This window comes from Pinus tabuliformis, chromosome 4_1 (genome assembly GCF_031772625.1).
Source record: "Pinus tabuliformis cultivar Carrire ecotype Pingquan chromosome 4_1, CPIR1, whole genome shotgun sequence".
In the NCBI taxonomy this organism is placed as follows: Eukaryota; Viridiplantae; Streptophyta; class Pinopsida; order Pinales; family Pinaceae; genus Pinus; species Pinus tabuliformis.
The window spans coordinates 705,171,599-705,192,504 of record NC_142303.1 but is presented as its reverse complement, the minus strand read 5'-3'; the positions used below and the strand labels follow the sequence as shown (position 1 = coordinate 705,192,504).

Below are 20,906 nucleotides of genomic sequence, written 5' to 3'. Positions count from 1 at the left end.
TTTAGAGGTTTAATTTTGGGTAGAGGGATTGAGGTTTCTCACAGTTTCTTCATAGACAATATTCTGACATTTGGGATGTTATCTAGATCACAATGGACTGCACTTCATCACATTTTATGTAGATTTGGTGTGGCTTCAGGCCTTATGATAAATAAAGGAAAGTCCATTCTCTTATATGGAGGTGGGAATCATGAGGAGATCGAATACAATGCCAGTATTTTTGGTCACACAACCCCAATCGATTACATAAATAATGGCTCATTATGGATAGTGGAAAAATTCTGCAACAAACTCTTTGGATGGGTGCATCATTGTCTCTCTTTCGGGGGCAAAGTCACTCTAGCACAGTCAGTATTGCAACAAGTTGTAATTGACTCGGCACCTTTGTTATGTATCTGTGTTGCTATCATCAACAAAATCTGTGGTATTATGGAAAATTTCATATGGGCAGGCTCTGGAGAACATCACAAATATCATCTGACTAGGTGAGAAAGGATCATGATTCCTAAGAAATATGGAGGTTGGGGATCCTGAACATAATTTTTTTTGGGTGGGCACTTCTAATTAAGTCCTTATGTCGTGCGCTATTCAATGAGAGTCTATGGAGTAATATCATTCAAACAAAATATTTGGGAGACTTGAAGGCAGAAGATTGGATAAGAGATGGACTCATTGGAAAAAAACATGGGCTCACTCATATGGATCAGTTTTAACAAAATCAAATATTGGTTCTTTAAGCGCATATGTTGGTCATTTGGCTAATGAAATAACATCATAATTGGAAGAGATAGAATTATGGGTGTTGACGAGGATATGGACATAATTAAATACATCATATTCAAATTCAATACCAGAGACATATTTTATTTAGCACGTGTAGAAATTTTGAATAATATGACACTTATTCACAAAGATTATCCCGATTATACACTATTTGCGGAATGCATGCATAATACATAACCTCCTCTACGTTGATCATCAATTTTGCAGAATTAAAAACAATGAAACATCAATCACACATATCAACACAGTATGTAACCGGGGAAAGCATACAGCTGAAAACCCCAAGTATCTGTATATTATAATGATAGAGGACAAGTAACAATACATAGTACAATACTCCTCACAAGTACTCAGTACTATCTCCACCTGTTACACACAAACTAGCTCAGATCTGAATCTAGTCACAGGTTCAAATCTCCTCCACTATTTGTCTGCCTCTACTGCGCAATCCAATGTGAGAATAGGAATGATCCAAGCTCGTTTTTCCCTTGAATTGTACCACGCAATCCTCATTGGCAATCTCAATCACTGATTGCGCAAATCTCATGCACAGCTATAGTCACAACTGATAGTAGTCTCCACCTCTAACACCTGTCTCCACTGAACTGTCCATGCACTGAGTTAACTGATGTATTCTTTAGTTGCTTTATGAGTTAATAATTAGTGAATTAATTAATAATTAATTCACATCACTCATCACTAGTGTATTCTGCAGTTAGACTAAATACAACTAGTTCAACTAAGTCAAACTGAACACAACTCCATCAACTCCTCAATCAACTCCACCAAACTCAATCACTTGAGTTCTAACTGAAGTCCATCATGCAATAGCTTAACTAACCCATAAGAAAAGTGTATTTCCTTCTGGCAGTTGCATGTGCCACATCCGTAGCTCGAACTGAAGTGCTCCAAGGGGATAAGATAATGTTTATAGTCCAAATATTATTAAGAGCTAATAATATTCGACTATTCTATTTTTAGCCTCGCGGTCTAAAAATAGACTTCGCCCATATGTCTAAAAATAGAAGTCCATCTATTTTTACCAACATGACCAATCATCCACAAATAGCATCCTGCAACTCATAGACCATGATCCATATGTCTAAAAATAGACATAGTCTAAAAATAGACTTTGCGCCAAAAATAGCCTGTGGGCCCACTTAGTGAAGGCGACTCCTTTCCACTAAGCTCCATCATCTTGTTGCATTTTCAACACTCCCTCTCAACAAGATATGGATTATCTGCAACCCCTATCTTGCAACTTTGGAATGTTCTGCATGCAACACATTTGCCCGGTCCACTTGCTCCAACAACACTTGGAACAAAAACACTCCCAACTGACCACTCTGTTGGGCTAGGAACATACTCTGATGTTGAAGCTCTACCTGCTATTGACAAGTGCTCCCTCTCTGACATCTGCGCTACTGCAACATCTCCATGCATCTCGCACCATTGCACACCTCTCTGTGCCACCTAGCACTGTGCAAAACACTTGTGCCTCTCACATTGTTGCAGCCTGCTAGCTATGCGCTGTCCTAGGATTCCCTACACTGTCGCTCTCTCTGCTGCTCCATCCGCATCTGTCTCTACCCAATCAGTCAGTTCCTGCTACTCCACATCGGGGCTCCTGTAGCAAGGTCTCATCCAAGAAGTTGGGTACCTCAAGGATCCTGCCCCTCCTCCTTGGGACGATCACTCTATATCGCCCCACCTCCTACCTGGAGGTATGGCTGCATGTGATCCCTCAGCCCACCTGGCTCGAATTTTCCCCCTACTGGAGGTCTCTGCATGAGTATATGTCTCTACTTGATCTCCTCTCAGCTTCCCTTGTTGTGGCTGCTCCACAACCTCCTGAAGCTGTTGCACCAATCGTGGCTCCTCCACAATCGTCTGAGACTTCTTCTGGCTCTGCATGTTGAGAGGTAATATACGCTCCCTCTCAACCACCAAGTCTCCATCAGTTGCCTCGCTGCTCAAGGCTTTGCATGCATCTTGAACCTCAAGAGCATACAGGTTCTTGACCCGTGAACCAATCTGCTTCACCTGTCTAGTGATGATGTGTCTAAGGAAAACCTTCCCTTTACTGAAGATTACATCATAGCCTCTGTCTTCCAGCATCGTGATCGACACCAAATTTCTCTTCTGTCCTGGTACATACTTGACATCAGTTAAGGTAAGGCAAGCTCCATGCTCCCTCTAAAAAATAACCATGCCTACACCTGATACACTATACTTCTCATCATTACCCATCACTATGAGTATCTGGAGATCTTTCTCCTCGAAAGTACTGAACAAACTCTTGTCGCCAGTCATGTGGAAAGAAGCTCCACTGTCAAGATAACAACCACTTCCCACTATGGATGAAACCATGCATGCAAAGAGTGTGAAATCCAACTCAAACTGTGAAGCAAGTGCCTCACCTTCAGATCCTTCCCCGGATCCCTTCTTGAATTTCCTCTGTGGATAATTTGTGGCATAATGGCCCACTTCATGACAACGAAAGCATTGCACTTTCAATTTGTCAACCTTCTTCCCATCATTGGAAGAACTAGATTCGGAAAGAGAACCCTTCTCCTTCCCCTTCTTTGCTTTGGCAGCCAAAGCGCAATTTTCTTCATCAAATGCCTTTGATGAAGATCCATCCCTGGTATTCTGCATGATCTCCTCTAGCACAAGATCCGACCAAAGTCTCTCCCATCCTAGCAATTTATCCTGACCATTGACAGAGTCCTGATAGGAATGCCAACTCTTCGGAAGACCAGGGAGAGCCAAGCTCACCAAGTCCTCATCATCGACAGTCACCCCCACACTTCCCAACTCATCCCGGCATTGGGTGAACTTCGTGAGATACTTGGGCATATTGTCTCCATTCTCACACTGAGTTTATCCTTGAGCGCCAACTTCCTCTGGTCGCTCTTGCTTTGGAATAAATCTGTCAATGCTTTCCACATCAAGTATGGAGAAGCCTTTCCATGTAGGCTGGATACAATGTGATCTTTCACGCCCTCCAACAGAATCCTTCGATACTTTGTTGTCTTCTTTTGCCAAACCTCAACGTGAGTAGCATCAGTAGGCTTTGGGACCTCAGCCTCTATGAACTCCTTCAGCCCATTGTCATCTAACACTGCCTCCATCCTGTCTTTCCATGCAATATAATTCGAGCTGCCTTCAAGGGCATACTCCAATCGCAATCTGTTGAAAGACATTTCAACTTTGACACCAAGAAAACACTGTTGCAACGTCGAATTCCACCATCTCAAAACTCAACCGTTTCTGATCTAAAATTCGTGAGAAAAAAGTATTTCTCGTATAGAGATTGACTGTATGGGCTTTTACCGAATATCTCACCTTCCAAAAGAAGGATGAATCCAGAGGCTACCTGGCCCGATTACGGACTCTGCCTGAAGAAATAAAATGTAATCACTTTTTGAATAATAGATCTGATGATCAACTCTACTCTGATACCATGTAGAAATTTTGAATAATATGACACTTATTCACAAAAATTATCCCAATTATACACTATTTGCGGAATGCATGCATAATACATAACCTCCTCTACGTTGATCATCAATTTTGCGGAATTAAAAACAATGAAACATCAATCCAACATATCAACACAGTATGTAACCGGGGAAAGCATACAGCTGAAAACCCCCAACTATCTGTATATTATAATGATAGAGAACATGTAACAATACGTAGTACAATACTCCTCACAAGTACTCAGTTCTATCTCCACCTGTTACACACAAACTAGCTCAGATCTGAATCAAGTCACAGGTTCAAATCTCCTCCACTGTTTGCCTGCCTCTACTGCGCAATCCAATGTGAGAATAGGAATGATCCAAGCTCGTTTTTCCCTTGACTTGTACCACGCAATCCTCATTGGCAATCTCAATCACTGATTGTGCAAATCTCATGCATAGCTATAGTCACAACTAATAGTAGTCTCCACCTCTAGCACTTGTCTCCACTGAACTATCCATGCATTGAGTTAACTAATGTATTCTTTAGTTGCTTTATGAGTTAATAATTAGTGAATTAATTAATAATTAATTCACATCACTCATCACTAGTGTATTCTGCAGTTAGACTAAATACAACTAGTTCAACTAAGTCAAACTGAACACAACTCCATCAACTCCTCAATCAACTCCACCAAACTCAATCACTTGAGTTCTAACTGAAGTCCATCATGCAATAGCTCAACTAACCCATAAGAAAAGCTTATTTCCTTCTGGCAGTTGCATGTGCCACATCCGTAGCTGGAACTGAAGTGCTCCAAGAGGATAAGATAATTTTTATAGTCCAAATATTATTAAGAGCTAATAATATTCGACTGTTCTATTTTTAGCCTAGCAGTCTAAAAATAGACTCCTCCCATATGTCTAAAAATAGAAGTCCATCTATTTTTACCAACATGACCAATTATCCACAAATAGCATCCTGCAACTCATAGACCATGATCAATATGTCTAAAAATAGACTTTGCGCCAAAAATAGCCTGCAGGCCCATTTAGTGAAGGCGACTCCTTTCCACTAAGCTCCATCATCTTGTTGCATTTTCCACAGCACGGACCATAAGAACATGGATCGGTAGATTTCCTATCTGGAAAAAAATGGTTGATATTGGTTAGACTTTCCCTGCAATAGAAGCTTGTGAACAACATACCACTGAATTAAATAGATAGGGCATATGCAAATCAGAAGACAAAGATCACATCGGGTGAGATCTACTTCACCAGGGTACGATAACGGTGGCTAACACATTTCTTTACATCTTATGCAACTCATTAAATCTACAACAAAAATGTTGGTTCAGGAAGTTCTGGAAGTTATAGGTACCTAACAAGATTGTTATATATACTTGGCTGGCTTGGAAAGACAAATCACTGACTTGGGAAAATCTGAAGAAGAGAGGCATGAATGGACCAGGACGATGCACCCTTTGCATGACTTCTACATAAACAAACCAACATCTGCTATTGGAATGCCCGATAGCAATCCTATGGGATCAGATCTCAAATCTCTTTTCTTTCCCTCTACTAAACCACACCTCAATGGAACTGTGTTTGGTTTGGTGGAGTAGGAGATGTATAAGGCAACAAGCTATTCCTTTTTTTGTCTTTTGGGAATTATGGAAGGTTAGAAATGCCATTATCTTTGATGGCATGACACTCAACATTGACAAAATTGCTACAAATATTATCAATTGGATGGAGTCACAGGAGGAAAAAATAAATACAGGCAAATGACTTGAGTTATAGAAACATCCCTCCACACATCACTTTCCTTGCATGATACTTTGATGGAGCTGCACAAGCTAGAGCATGTGGTTGTGGTGCATGGTTGCATATGAACAATGAACAACAATACAAGTTATACTAGTCTAGTGGCAATGGCACCAACATGCGTGCTGAAATCATAGCTTTATGGGGACTATTGTGGTTTGGAAAAGTATTAGATGTTCAGATCATTCATATTTTCGGTGATTCACAATCTCTTATCAATGATATGAATGGATCTTCCTCCATTTCCCATCCTCATCTGATGGGTTGGCTCAATCATATTGAACATCTAAAACAATCATTTCAGAACATTTCTTTTCAACATATCCACAGAGAAAACAACACCATGGCGGATGCTATGTCAAACAAAGGACTCACTGCTGTTGCTGGCATGATATATTTTTGTCTTCTGGAACACAACACCCAACATCATCATTGCTGAGGACACCATCGTTCTCTCATACAGCTAAACTGGACTCTTTTCATTTGGATGGACTAGTATTTTCTGTGGATATGTGTATATCTGTGGAACTCTTTACATCTTTTTTGGCTTTTGTTTTATATGGAACATATCCTATGTTGCCATAACTTATCTATGGTTTGGTTTCTGTTTTTATGTGTAGTTTCCAGATTTGAACGCTATGCAAAATATGCAATATTTAGAAAATATCTGTTTCTGCAGACCCACAGAGTTTTTTGAAATACATGGTATATAAGGAAAAATGGTGCCATTTGTACTGACATTTTTAATACAAGCCAGCCTTTTTTTTGCTTCCGAAGAAAAAAACGGATTACAATATAACTTAGCAGGTATAAAAATCTAATTCCACCTAATTATTTTTACAACAAAATCAAATTTCTGGAAAGCGGATTGCAATCTAACGCCTATCGGCTAAATGTGCACGAGAGAACATAAAACAAAGGCATTAGCCGCTTATTATGAAAACCAATATGTTGGATTTCATTGTACTGAGAAAGTATTCAAGTTCAATTTTCGTGTCCATGTTTGTCTTTCACAGAGATGATGCCAAGACATTTATGACTAAATTTGGAAAACCATTACTAGTTAATGGTATTTATCCTATATTTACATTAAAAATGACTTGCAATGCTTTGTGGTTTGGTATCTGAGGCACTCACTAGATCACAACTTATCAGTAATGGCGTGATATCAAACAGAAATCTGACAACATCGAGTAGGAGACCTAATTTGATTGAGCATTGAGTTTTTCGTAGACTTACGTCAATGGTTTTCAAGTGCTTGTGCACTCCCTCTGTAGTCAAGTCACCAATTTATGCCATTTGATTGCCCAAAAGTATGGTATGAAGGATCGATTCCAAAACCGCAAGTTACCCTGTTTTGAGTCAGCGAGTCTAGAATAGAATCTAGATTCCAAGTTCAGTTGAACAAGAAATAGAATCTAGATTCCAAGTTCAGTTGAACAAGAATTTACAGCGGAAGATACTGAAGGTTTTTCTGGTTCAGCAAAGGAATTGAGGGGCAAGGGAGGATTGGTCACATCGTCTCCATTCCCTTCTAACATCTGAACAACCCTGCTCATACAAGGACGATCGCTAGAGTTGTATTGAATGCACCACAATCCAATTTTAGTGAGTCGCCTTGCTTTCTCCTCCTCTTCTGCTTCCATTTCTCCTCCTCCTGCTCTCAATCTTATCCCTAACTCCCCGTTCTCAAGCAGCTTGAAAGCCCATTCAGGAAAGTAAAACTGACTTGAGCGGCTCACCTTCAGGCCTATGTTCTTTCTTCCCCCAACAATCTCTAGCAAAAGCATACCGAAACTATAGACATCTGATTTATCAGTAACAGGTCCCATATCTCTATCACACACCTCTGGCGCCACATATCCCGGCGTTCCTCTCCCGGCCGTCATTGATATATGGTCTTCTCCCTTTCCATAAGGTTTTGCCAAACCAAAATCTGCAACTTTTGGTGTGAAGTCTGCATCAAGCAATATATTGTGAGGTTTGATGTCGAAATGTATGATGCGCTTGTCACAATCCTGGTGTAAATATGCAATTCCACGAGCCGCACCCAAAGCGATTGAATACAATTGCTCCCAACTTAGGAGTTGCCCCTTCTCTTTTCTGGCGAATATAAACTTCTCCAGAGATCCATTAGCCATGTACTCATACACCAGTGCGCTTGTAGTGCTTTCGAAACAATACCCCACCAGACGAACCAAATTGAAGTGATGGACCCGTCCAATGGTAGCCACTTCATTCATGAATTGTATCTCGCTGTGCCTGTGCCTATCGAGAAGCTTAACAGCCAGTGGAGCACCGTTCCGAAGCTTACCTTTATACACCACACCATAACCTCCTTCTCCCAACTTTTCTCTAAAGTTGTTTGTGATCTTCTTGAGGTGAGAGTGTGAGTATCGTGTTGGCATTTCATGAGCATATTCCTTCAGGAATTTCTCCACCACTAAATTAGAGCTACCAGAAAGTCTTTTCCCCTTTGCATAACACGTCAAGAACAGTACAACTATTGCTGCTAACGCAATTCCCCCAAAGGAGCAACCTGCAGTTGAATGAAGAGATTGATATCAATGTGATATTTGTCTAACTGTAATGAAAATATTAACAGTAACCAGATATAATTCACAGTGATATAGGAATAGGAAGAAATTATATATACCAATTACAATGGCGTTCTTCCTTTCCGGACCTGTAAAGCCACCATGACAAGTAGTTATTAGTATCGGCAAAGATCCTGAGATTTCACAGAATGTATAGCCGACGGCGCACGCATATCCAGATTCAAGCTTAATGGTAGAATGGATCATATCTGAATATATTGACAATAAAATTCAAGCGCTGAGTTTTGTATCAAATTTGCACACGCGATCGGAAACCTACCACTTCCGAGGCATTTGTCGAGCTGCGTGGAGCCATCGCGACAATAGCATAAAAACTTTGCAGGTTCGGAAATATTATAACCACAAATCCCCTTACTACCCAAACAAGCGCGGCACTTTTGATCTCTGTTCCGGTCGACATCCCATGCTATCTCAAAACCGATGTCATTGTACTGTTCTTGCCCCGGTAAAGAGTCAGCATTAATGGACAGGCTCAGACTAATAGGTATTTGAAGATATGCTCCACACAGGCCTGTTTCGATCGCCTGTGGTGTCAAGCTGTAATACCATAAATCGCCACAGAATCTTCCCTGAAACAACGTTGAACTACTGTCCACTGCACTTTGATTGCAGGACCCCCAAACCGAGAGATTAGTGGATGTATTGGGGCGGATATGAAAATGTGAACCGGACCACAATAAGTCATACTTAGCTGAAAGACTGCATCGACCACCCCAGTAATTAGCGTGGACAATTGTCATGCTGTTATTGCTAGTATTAGCCAACGTACTGGGCTCCAATATCTGATATTCGTCTCCATTGATATTAATCACAGGATTGCGGCCCTGGTCACCACCTGGTACACACTCAAGCTGGAACTGAGGGTCACCACAGCCGCTGTTATTTTTACCAAAAGGATAGCTGAATTCAAAGGAGCCACATGTATTATTCGAGACACAGCTCTCGTACTGACTGCCCAGACACGCTGTTGAGCAGAGGAGGAGGGAGAACGCAGCATGAAGACAGAGATAAGCAAGCAGAGTCATTGAATTTGAATTTGGTTGATGAAGAATGCGTACACTCATTCTAATGCTCTACTCTGCTCTTCTGTTGGAGATAGAAAGTTACCAGTGGCGACTTCAACTTAAGAGGGTTGGGAAAATAGAATGGGGAGGAGATGGAATGGGGAGAGTGAGGAGAGAACGAATAATGTGATTCAATAAATAGAATGTCCGTCCAAACTGCTGAACACATAGAGTGTCTGATAGATTTACTGCGTTAGATCCCAACAACCCCAATTTACGTGAAGGGAGACCGAAAGTCTTATAAAAATAATCCTCCAGATGTGACGATGGGACCGAAATCCAGAGTGTCCAATTGGACTACCTATCGCAAGCGGTCTAACAATTTTATTAAAAATCAGAGATGGAAAGGGAGATGGTGGTCGACATGGAATTGCAGCACGTAAAGTCTACGATGAATAAAATTCAAGATGCCTTGTCGCATGCGTCCACTGAATAGTCCTGGTTGACCAAGTGTGCTTCTGAGAATATTGTTTCAATCACGCGTGTTAATAATGTGACAAACCTATAATAAAATAAGTGCTTAATGCTTATACTGAGCTCATGTATATTGACTTTTTCATTTATTTTAACAGTAGTTTATGTTTGTATGATCTACTAATATATTTTAAATGAAAAATATTATAAATATATTTTAAACAAAATATTAAAAATGATATCGAATCTCTTGAGATACAACTATTTTTCTAAATGCAAAATTTAAATAAAGAGATGTTTCAATACTTGACGAAGGCACGAAACTCCACATTCTGCCCGCGACAAGCTATCCAATAAATAGATTAAAAAACAAAGATGAAATGGGAGATGGTGGGAGTGAGCGAGACAACATGGAACTGCAGAGCGGAAAGTCTAACATGTGAGGTAGACTTCGGACCTTCACCGATGATAGAGGAAGTTTGCTTCTTCAGAAAGATTTAAAAGTCAACATGCGCTGTCCCATCCGAATCGTCGTGGTTTTCGAGTTTGTAGACCAAGTTTAGTTTGCCAGCCTTCAAAATTGATTTAGCCCGCTTCCGAATCGTCGTGGTTTTCGAGTTTGTAGACCAAGTTTAGTTTGCCAGCCTTCAAAATTGATTTAGCCCGCTTCTTGCCCCTTCTAGAAGGGCTAAGAAAATTAACAATATCAAGATCATGGGAAAGTTAGATTAAATTTTTGTTGACTAAGTTTGGTTTGCTAGCCTTCAAAATTGATTTAGCCCGCTTCTTGCCGCTTCTAGAAGGGCTAAGAAAATTAACAATATCAATATCGTGGGAAAGTTAAATTTTTATATTTTAAAAGGAAGGAAATATTTTTAATAATTTATTTATTGTTTTTGAAAATTTTAATTATTAAAGGTGGTTCGCACTTGACTAATTTATTTTAAATTAGTAGATTGTATTTTTTTCTTATATTCTAACTAAATTGTTTTTTTTCCGGAAAATCATGAAAATTTTGGTAGGGATTTTTGTAAATCCACCTTAAAGTTGTTAAATTTGAAGATTTTGGGTGCTCCAGAGGTTTTTGATTGTGTTGAATCCATTGCTACCTTTAAAAGGAGATTTTTGATCATGCTGAATCCATTTTCACCTTCAAAAACATGATTTAAACATTGCCTCTACAGGATTTGTTGAATTTTTTGCATTCTTGTCAAAAGTGGTGCAATTCCTCCGGTAGACTTGTATTATTTTTTTCTATATGATAATATGTATAATTAATTATTAATTATACCAGATATTATTGTTCTTCCATAGGCATATATATTTCGACTACGGGATGTATGAAGGTTTGTTGAACTTTTTTTAATCAACTGCTTAGTCTATCGTGATTAAATGTGAAGCAAATCTGTTTGGAATATGCTTAGTCTAAGTGGTTGATCTGTGTGTAGGGGAGCACAAAGCCATGGAGTTTAAATTGAATTAAGTAAAAACTAGCAATTGCCCCAAAAGGTGCAAAGAAAGGCGATAAATTTGTTAAATTGGAAAAATTGTATTTGGATTTCCATAATCAAGCAAATCATAATTATTATATCAAATTTATGTTTTTTAGTGTATTTTTGTTTAGATATATATATATATATATATATATATATATATATATCATTGACCAAAATTCAATTAGACATGTATGTCACATGTTTTCATTTACTGAATTTTAGTATCTAAGGGTTTGATCTATAGAGTTATGACCACGAAATTTTTTTTTACTACCAATCATATTTGCGAATTAATATGGGAGTGAAGTACCTTAAACAAGCCCTATAACAAATTGTTTGCATTTCAAGAGTCGGTGTATTTTCTATATATAACGTCTATATTTATATTCTGATTTGGCAGTGAAGTACCTTAAATAAGCCCTATAACAAATTGTTTGCATTTCAAGAGTCAGTGTATTTTCTATATATAATATCTGTATCTATATTCTGCTTTGGATCATAGTCACAAATTTTGAATTCAATTTAACTTTTGAATAATATATTTTTTATGGCTTTCCAAAATTTAGAACTTTGGCCCGGTTACTATTGACAATTATAGGAAAGCCCATAAAAATCAATATATGCTCATCTTGTTGCAAAATAAGGTCAAGGCCAATAACACAGAAGGTAAATCATAAAATATAATGAATAGCAACATTAAGAGTAAAATATGTATGACGAGATTAAACAACTAGAAATTTTTTCCTAAAATCTACTATATTGTTCTATGAGTTACCCATTTATACAAGCAAAACAAAGCATGGAAAATAGAATACAACAACCGCAACAATTAGATGTTTCCCTACCCATGGTGTGAGACATAAAGAACACTAAACTACATGTATGAAGCCCTTCCTCCTCATCATGAAAAGCTTTGTCTCCCTCTTCATTTGCAATTGCATCCTAGTATTGTTGATACTGAGAGACCAAGGCATCCTTGTAGTGTACCCAAGCTAGTAGTTTAAAACAATAATACCTAATAATTACTTATTGAAGTATTGTAATAAAGCACTATATCATATAGTACTAACTATGAATCGAGTTCGTTGGGTTGGGTTGTGGTTTAATGTAGAGTTGGAGTTCTTGCCCCAAGTGATGACCCATGTTAAAGCGGATGACCAGATATTTTCTGAGGTGTGGTTCGTGTTAATGCAGCACCAATGGTTCTATGGTAACGCAGAAAAGTTGTGATTAATGGTCGTTGATGTTAGTGAGATCTTTGTGGATGAAGCCAAGTGTAACTCCTTAGTGATTACAAAATATATTCACTCACTTGCAGCGTCATACCCAAGGGTTTTCTCGTAGTAAAACTTCTATGGTATAGAGTTTAGCACCCTCTTCAATCAAAAGGGGTTTATCCGACTTAAAAAATAATTTAATATAAATTTTGAATATTGGTTCACAACACTTACCATTACAAAAGTGATTGAAAAAAATTAGATGATTAAAGTAATGATATTATTAAGTTAACGTGATTTATAGAATATAAAATACATAAATATAATATTTTTTATATTTAAATAACATTTTCTCTACTTTACTTCTACCAATACCATAAATATAATTCATTATTTAAAAATTATGATATATACATGATGAAAATTGTAGCACTCAGTTCTATGATCAAGTTAACTAACTATACCATGATCAAAGTTAACTCTATATATATATATATATCCATTATCGATTTAAATGATAAAGCTCGTGTTTGTATTTGTTTTTGTTTCGTTCCCTTTTTTGATATTATTTCTTTAAGATTGTTACTTTAAGATCTTTGTTAATATATTCTCCTAATATAAATAATTGTTCATGACAAGTTCTTGTTCATTACAAAAGTGATTGAAAAAAATTAGATGATAAAATTAATGATATTATTAAATTATGTGACAAGTAACATTCAAAGGTGTTTCTCATATATTATTCTTCACTCTCTAATCTTAAACATTTCAAAGGTTTATCACATGTCTTTTCTACCAATACCCTCCATTCTTTGATTTTTTCAAAGACATGATCTTTATTTTTTAAAGAAGTACATACAAGTATACCTAGAAAAATCTTTAGTGAAATTCAAGTCAAAATGCACCTTGCACATGGTAGTGATGGTTTGTTTAGGGAATATAGGGCACTCTAGACAAGTTTATTTAAATCTTTGTTATCCAATATTTTTTGTTTCAAACAATGCTTAGTGATACTTCCCAATCACACACCCTTCACATACATCATCAAAGAAAACAACAACTTTAATAGTTAATCTTTATTATAAAAGTATACACAATTTGAATGTGTGGGTTTTCGAAATTAGTAATCATGTTGTTGATGCAATACTTTTTTTTCAGAAGGAAAATCATCATATATTATATTAAGAAAATATAATGAGCAGATACATAAAAGCCATATCATGTCGGCCTGCTGATCCTGAAAATTCAGAAGATATTAGCTGTGGCCATACAAAAGCTAGAAATCTGGGCCTATAACAAGAAAGAGCTGAAACAAAACCATATGTGAAGACCCAATATCAAAACATGTCCTGGATATCTTTCAAAAATGAGAGGAAATTACTGTGGAGTAAGATCTGCATGGAACACAAAATGAAAGCTGAGTGAGGAGAGAAGAAAAGAAGGCCGCGTGAAAAGAAACCATGAGAAGAAGAACCATCATTGACATGCTGGATCGAGCATAGCAGATATGTAAGCCAGCGAAGAGAGAATGGGTTCCTTGGAGTCCTGGAAAATGCAGGCATTCCTCCATTTCCAGAGACACCAACACGTGATGATGAATAAGGATCTCCATTCTGAACGTTGAGCACTCCACCACTTAAATCCCTCCTGGACGGAAGAGAAAACCTGTTGAGAAAAACCATGAGAAAAGGAAAGTTCATACCAGATTTGGGCTGTTGCTGGACACTGAAAAAACATGTGGACATTTGTTTCAGGCGCTTGACGACACATGACACATCTGCTTGGACCCGACCATCCCTTTCGTTGAAGGACCTCCCAAGTGAGGTTCCGATTGGAAAAAAGCAGCCAAGAGAATAAAATTGCCTTGAGTGGGCAAGATGCTTTCCAGAATTTTAAAGGGAAGATTGGAGCGGGCCGCAGCTGAAGATTTGACGAGGCAGCTTCATATAAGTCCTTTACACGTACTGGCTTTGTTGAGTTCGGCATTGACCAAATCAATTCATCTTTGTTACCTATCTGTTTGATTCCTTTGTCAGCAAAAAACTTTATCGCCAACTCCCAAATTTGTCGCAGAGAAGGAGGCAGACCAAGATCCTCTGCATCCTTCCAGATTGGCGAGGAAGATGACCACGACAAAATCAGTTTGTCCCATGTGAGCAGACCCCGAGTGTGTAAAAATGAAATCAGGTCAGGTGTGAGCTTTGTTTCCAAGCCATATACCGTTGAATCTACACCAATAAGGATGCTGGAGCCGGAAGAAACGTGCCACCTAAGAAAATCGAAGAAGAGGTCCTGTACCTTTCTGAAACCGAGCCAAATAGCGGATCCTCTCTTTGAACCGAGAGTCTTCTTCCTGTACCAATAAACCATTGACCTACCTTTCAAATATTTTTGATTGATAATGGTGCTCCATTTTCCATTACCAAAAACGCCTCTTTGAAGAGAATTGCAGAGGAGGGCCCTGCCAAAAGACCGCAAATGTAGGAGACCCCAACTGTCGGACCTCTTCTGCCTGGAGATGGAATCTATTTTTACCAAGTGGATCTTAGAATGATGAGAACGCCCGCCCCAAAGAAAAGTTGCTGATAAGGAGACCATTTTTCTAACAATAGTAGCAGGCAAAAAATAGAGATGAGCCCAATAAACCGCAAGCTGGGAAAGAACAAATTGAACCAGGATAAATCTGCCTCCGAGGGATAAAAATCGCATCTCCCATCTTGAAATTTTTTTGTAGTAACGATCAATCAGCCAAGCCCAGTCTTGTTTACGATATGCTTTTGGCTTGAGGAAAAAGCCCAAATATTTGAAGCCGTCTTTGATTGAAGCCAAATTGACACCAAATAGTGCAGCAATCCATTGCGCAAGCTCCGAATTTGAGTCGCTGTGATATAAAATGGATTTGGCTCTGTTGATGACCAAGCCGGTTGCGGATTGGAACTTCTGAAAGATACCTGAAAGGCATAACCAGCTAGATTTGTAGAGCATAGCAAATGTAAGAATGTCATCAACAAACAGATTATGAGAAAGAAAGATGTTCTTGCAAATCTTTATCGGAACACAACGATGCTCTGCAACTGCTTTGTTGATCTGCGAACTAAGAGTGTTCATGACTAGGATAAAAAGAAGAGGAGAGAGAGGACATCCTTGACGAAGTCCTCTTTCCGCCTGGAAGGGAGATGAAGGGGTTCCATTAATGATGACTGAGTATTGAACGTTCTCAACGCAGGCCATCACTTAATTGATTCCTTGAGACCTCAGACCAATTTTTGCAAGGAGGATACAGAGGAATCCCCAGTCCACACAGTCATATGCCTTTTCCAAATCAATCTTTAGAATAGCTGCATCAATATTTTTTGATAAGACAAAGAACAAACACTCTTGAGTTGAGGCGACTGCATCAAGAATATTTCTGTGTTTTAAAAACACATGTTGATCCCTGGAAATGAAGGAGTTTAGAATCGGTTTCATTCTCTCGTCAATAATCTTAGAAATGATTTTGAAGAGGATATTACATAATGCTATTGGCCTGAAATCTGCAAATGAATCAGACTGCTCCTTTTTGGGGATAAGTGCTATAAATGTATTAGTGAGAGCGTTGTTGATATTCCCCGACATACGGGTAGCATCCACCATCCCCAGCAGATCGTTTTTGAACAAGTCGTAGAAGTGAGAGAAGAATTCGATCGGCCATCCATCTAGCCCAGGACTTTTGTCCTTTTGAAACATTTTTATGACTTTATAAAGTTCCTCCTCCGTGATTGCCTTGAAAAATTTTGCATTGGCAGCTTCATCAAACATAACGGGAACCTGTTCAATCATCCAGAAAACGTCATTTATCTCATTCGGCCGCCTCTTATATTGCTTCTGGAAAAACTTTGTAGCCTCCATCGCTATATCCTGTTGGGAATGAACGAAGCCTCCATTATCATCCACGATCTTCCAGATCGAGTTCCTAATTCTCCTTGCGTTTGCAAAATTATGGAAGAATCTTGTATTACGATCACCCTCCTTGAGCCAAATTGCTCGAATTTTGAGCCTCCAGGATGATTCTTCTTTGAGCAGCAACACTTGTTTCATTTTCTCCAAGGATTTGAAATGAATTTTTTGATCAAAAGACATAGAATCAAAGGAGACCGTGTCAGATAAAATCCTTAGCTCTTTCTTTATATCTTCTAGCGCCTTTTTATCCATCCTCCTATTTTTAATTAGCCAATCCTTTGCTGCCTCCCTCAGCGATTGGATCTTATCACGAAAGGTAGAGAAGGATGTCCTCTCTGACTGCTTTAATTCCTCCCATTTTTTTGTTATAAGAGCATTGAAGGACTCATCTTTAAGATAGATTCGGTTAAACTTGAACGAGTAACCCAGCTTACGTTCCAAGACCCTCCATTCAAGAAAGATGGGGCGGTGATCGGACGTATAGTCATTACCTGTGCATGCGACTGGCATTCCCCATTGCTCAATCATACTGGCGTTGATGATAAACCGGTCAAGACGTTTAGCTATGAACCCCGAACCGGTTCTGCAATTATTCCACGTTGGTGCCATCTTTTGTGGAATTACATCAATCAGGTTCCTATTAAGGAATTCCACACGAAGTCTATCAGCAAAAGGATCGGACTTCCTGCAGTTGCCCCAACATTCGTTAGAATTCAAAGCGATATTAAGGTCCCCAGCAATCAATAGAGATTCAATATCTAGGATTTCCGATGCAAACAGCAGATCCCAAAAGGATGATTTGTTCCTATATGGCGCATAGATGTTCAGAATATTTAAGATTTTGGGCCGACCCCTGACCAAAGCTGAGATAAGGATGCCTGCACAACATTTATAGGCTTTAGCTTTGACCCGAGTCGGATCCCACATGACTGCCAGTCCTCCCGACAATCCGTTAGCATCTGAAGCAACGATATACCAGGATGGAAACATTCTTTTGAAGAAGGCTATAGAAACCTTGCTTGAGTGCATTGTTTCTTGAATGAAAATGATATGAGAGTGAGTAGATACGAAAATCTCTTTTAGCGCCAGAAATTGAGGGGCAGCACCCAAACCCTTGATATTCAGAGAAGTCAGGAAGGTCATTTGGATGGCTGTCCAGCCATACATGCTTTAAGAGGCTGAGGCACGAATCAGAGATTGGTACTTCAACAAGGGAGAGGTTTGTAATTCCATAGTCTGATACAATTGTTCTACCTCTAAAATGGCGAGAGTCCCCTTTCTTCTTTTTCCGGACAGTGATGTTTTTTGCTGAATTGGGGCTGATGGTGGGAAAGGAGGGCTTATGGCTGGTTAAAGGCTCGAGGATCGAAGGGTTTCTGTGGAGGAGAAAGTCAATGTCGCTATCTGATTTATTAATCGGGGATTCTGTCGGGGAATTAACAGGCATCGGAGTAGGCATAGGTTCCTTGCCTCTAGAGAGATGAGCGGGGGGCGTGAGCGATGAAGGGGACGATGAAGTAATTATAATGGGGTGTGTTCCAACGACAAAGTCGCCTTTTTTCATAGGAGAAGGAGAGGGCACCAGATTGTATTCGATTGGCTCGGGAATGGAAGGGCATTCCAATACCGGTGAGGGCGGATCTTGAGAACGATCATGAGAAAAGAACTGTGAAGAGGTCTTAACGAGGGAAGGCTCATGATTGAGAAGGGCATCAGCATCTTCAGACTGAGATTCCGCAGCAGTGATTCTTCCCCTATGGGGAGGGAAACGCTTGGTTTTCCGTTTAAAGTGGAGCCTGCAACTGTTGCTGAGATGACCTGTGCGATGGCAGAGAGAGCATCGGAAAGGTATTCCCCAATAGTCTAGTCTTTGGCATATCGTGGAGCCTTCCCAAGTGATCTCAATGTTCTCCAGATAACCTCCTTTATAGGGTTTTTCAATCAGCACCCATGCAATCCTTTTATCTTTCTCCCCTCTGACCCAAGGATCAATGTAAATGGATTTACCAACTGAATTACCAATCTCCATGAGAGTTTCAACAGACCATAATTCCAGCGGTAAATTGGGTAGATTGACCCAAATCATACAATTTGATGGTGTGTTTTTAAGGGGGTCGAAACCCATATACCATCGGGATAAAAACAAGAAGCTCCTGCCAACAACCCAAGGTTTATTGAGGATCATTTCTAGATCAGATATTTTCAAGAAATGAAAAGAAAACCAATCTTTCATCAACCGAGAAATGACTGGAGTATAGCCAATCAGAGGGAGCCATTTAGAAGATAGCCATGTTCGCATTTCATCCTCGGTCATCTCCGGAAAATGCCATTTCCCGATGAGAGCGAACTTCTGAAGGTTATCAATACGATCAGACAACGTCGCACTGGAGACAGAAACTGCCTTTGGAGGAGGAATAGTTTTGACCGGATTCCATGATTTTTTTAAGCGGTCCCCCTTTCCATTAGGGGAGACAGGATCCTTTTTGTCTGATTCCAAATCCGGGCAAAAGGGAGGTGACATGGCCTGACAGGAAGGGAGAAGCATCTCATCCACCGTGGCATGCCATTTCGGATTAAGAACAACAGATTCACGTGCATCCTCAGCCTCAATGACAGCCGAGAAAAGAGCCCTCGTGGCCGGAGAGTCACTATCAACCATCATTAATGAGACAGATAGAATGTTGGGAGAAACCGGACAAGAAGTACTAACATTCTCCAAATAAACCTGGATGACAAGATCACTAGATGGAAGAGTCTATAGGAGAAAGTACCACGAGGAAGATTCCCGAAGATTTTGACAGGATCGCTAGATATGGATATAATGAAATTCCTGGGCGAGAGTACCCAAACCCCGAAAAAGAAACTAACAATGTAAACTTTGAAACGGGAACTGATACTGTTACCCGTTTTGTAGAGGTGGCAAAAAAATGACCCGATTTTCAAAAGTGTTGATGCAGAATACACATGTTTTTTTAAGAACATGCTTTTTGGAACTTTAATTTTTTTCATGTGCATTAAGTGGGTGAGGCTCGGTGAATGGTAGTGATTTTCATCCTGATTTTAAAAAGTGTGTATTCTGCATCACACCCTTTTTTTAAAAGACCTATTTTTTGACTTTAAATTTTCTAGTGTGTGTAATGTAAAAAATTATTTTCTAAATTTGATAGTTTTTGAAGTCGTCATTGTATTCATATTTTCTTGTTCTCTATCTTAATTTTTTTTTTTTTAGTGGGCTTTTTATTGTTTTGCATTTTTAAATTATAAAGTCGATAGTTTGAATTTTAGATAATCTACATATTTAAACATCTTTTCAACCCCCTTAATTAATTTTTCAATCCACATGAAATAATTGTTTCTAAAAAACAACATTTTTTAACAATGGACATAAAAAATAACCATTTTTAACATAAATATAACAAAAAAACTAAACGTTTTGATAATTTTTTGCTAGAATTAACATGTCAAAATCACAATTTTTATACAAAAATATTAACTAAAAATGGTCAAATAATAGTTTTTTTTATGAATTTCATGTCAAAAAGATAATAATAACTACTTTTTTTTCAAAAAAAAATGATTAACTTAAAAATCAATGCAAAAATCACATATTACCAATATTGAACGTATAACAACCCTAATTGAGTGTTTATTCTTCTCATAAAATGTCAAAGTCAAAACATTGCAAAGCTTGAGTTACAAGCATAACTTAAATTTAATCAAGAATGTCACGTAATCCAAACTCTTCGTCCTCTAGAGTTTCATCATTGTCCTCTTCCACAATATTTTCTGTTTCATTTTGCTCATTTTGCTCATTTTCCTCTTCTAATGGGTCTTTCATGTCTGCAAATCCCCCAATATGTGTCTTTCCATACATTCCATGTAATGGTGGTTGGGGTTCCTTTGCCTTTTTTGCCACATGTGATTCACTAAAGTCCCCTTTCTTCAACCCAATTTCTTGCATTGCATCTGGAAGAAATTGAAGAGCATTAATTCTTTGCTGAATGAAATTGCATTGTAATGGATCTTTCTCAATTGCAATGCAATTTCTTCCTTTTTGAAGGCAGCATGCTAGTGTTGTACC

General features: G+C 38.7%; 2 protein-coding genes across 2 annotated transcripts; both read right to left on the bottom strand.

Moving 5' to 3' along the window:
- Positions 1-6,987: 6,987 nt before the first annotated feature.
- On the bottom strand, positions 6,988-9,759 carry LOC149178089 (rust resistance kinase Lr10-like). Its single transcript, XM_089421976.1, has 3 exons — positions 8,955-9,759; positions 8,734-8,763; positions 6,988-8,616 (listed from the first exon to the last, which is right to left on the bottom strand). The coding sequence occupies exons 1-3, from the start codon at positions 9,757-9,759 to the stop codon at positions 7,496-7,498; spliced, it is 1,956 nt and encodes a 651-aa protein (XP_089278102.1). The 3' UTR covers positions 6,988-7,495.
- A 6,361-nt stretch (positions 9,760-16,120) lies between these two features.
- Positions 16,121-19,484, bottom strand: LOC149178088 (uncharacterized). The gene is made up of 2 exons (XM_089421974.1): positions 17,894-19,484; positions 16,121-17,784 (listed from the first exon to the last, which is right to left on the bottom strand). The coding sequence occupies exons 1-2, from the start codon at positions 19,482-19,484 to the stop codon at positions 16,121-16,123; spliced, it is 3,255 nt and encodes a 1,084-aa protein (XP_089278100.1).
- Between the last annotated feature and the right edge of the window lie 1,422 nt (positions 19,485-20,906).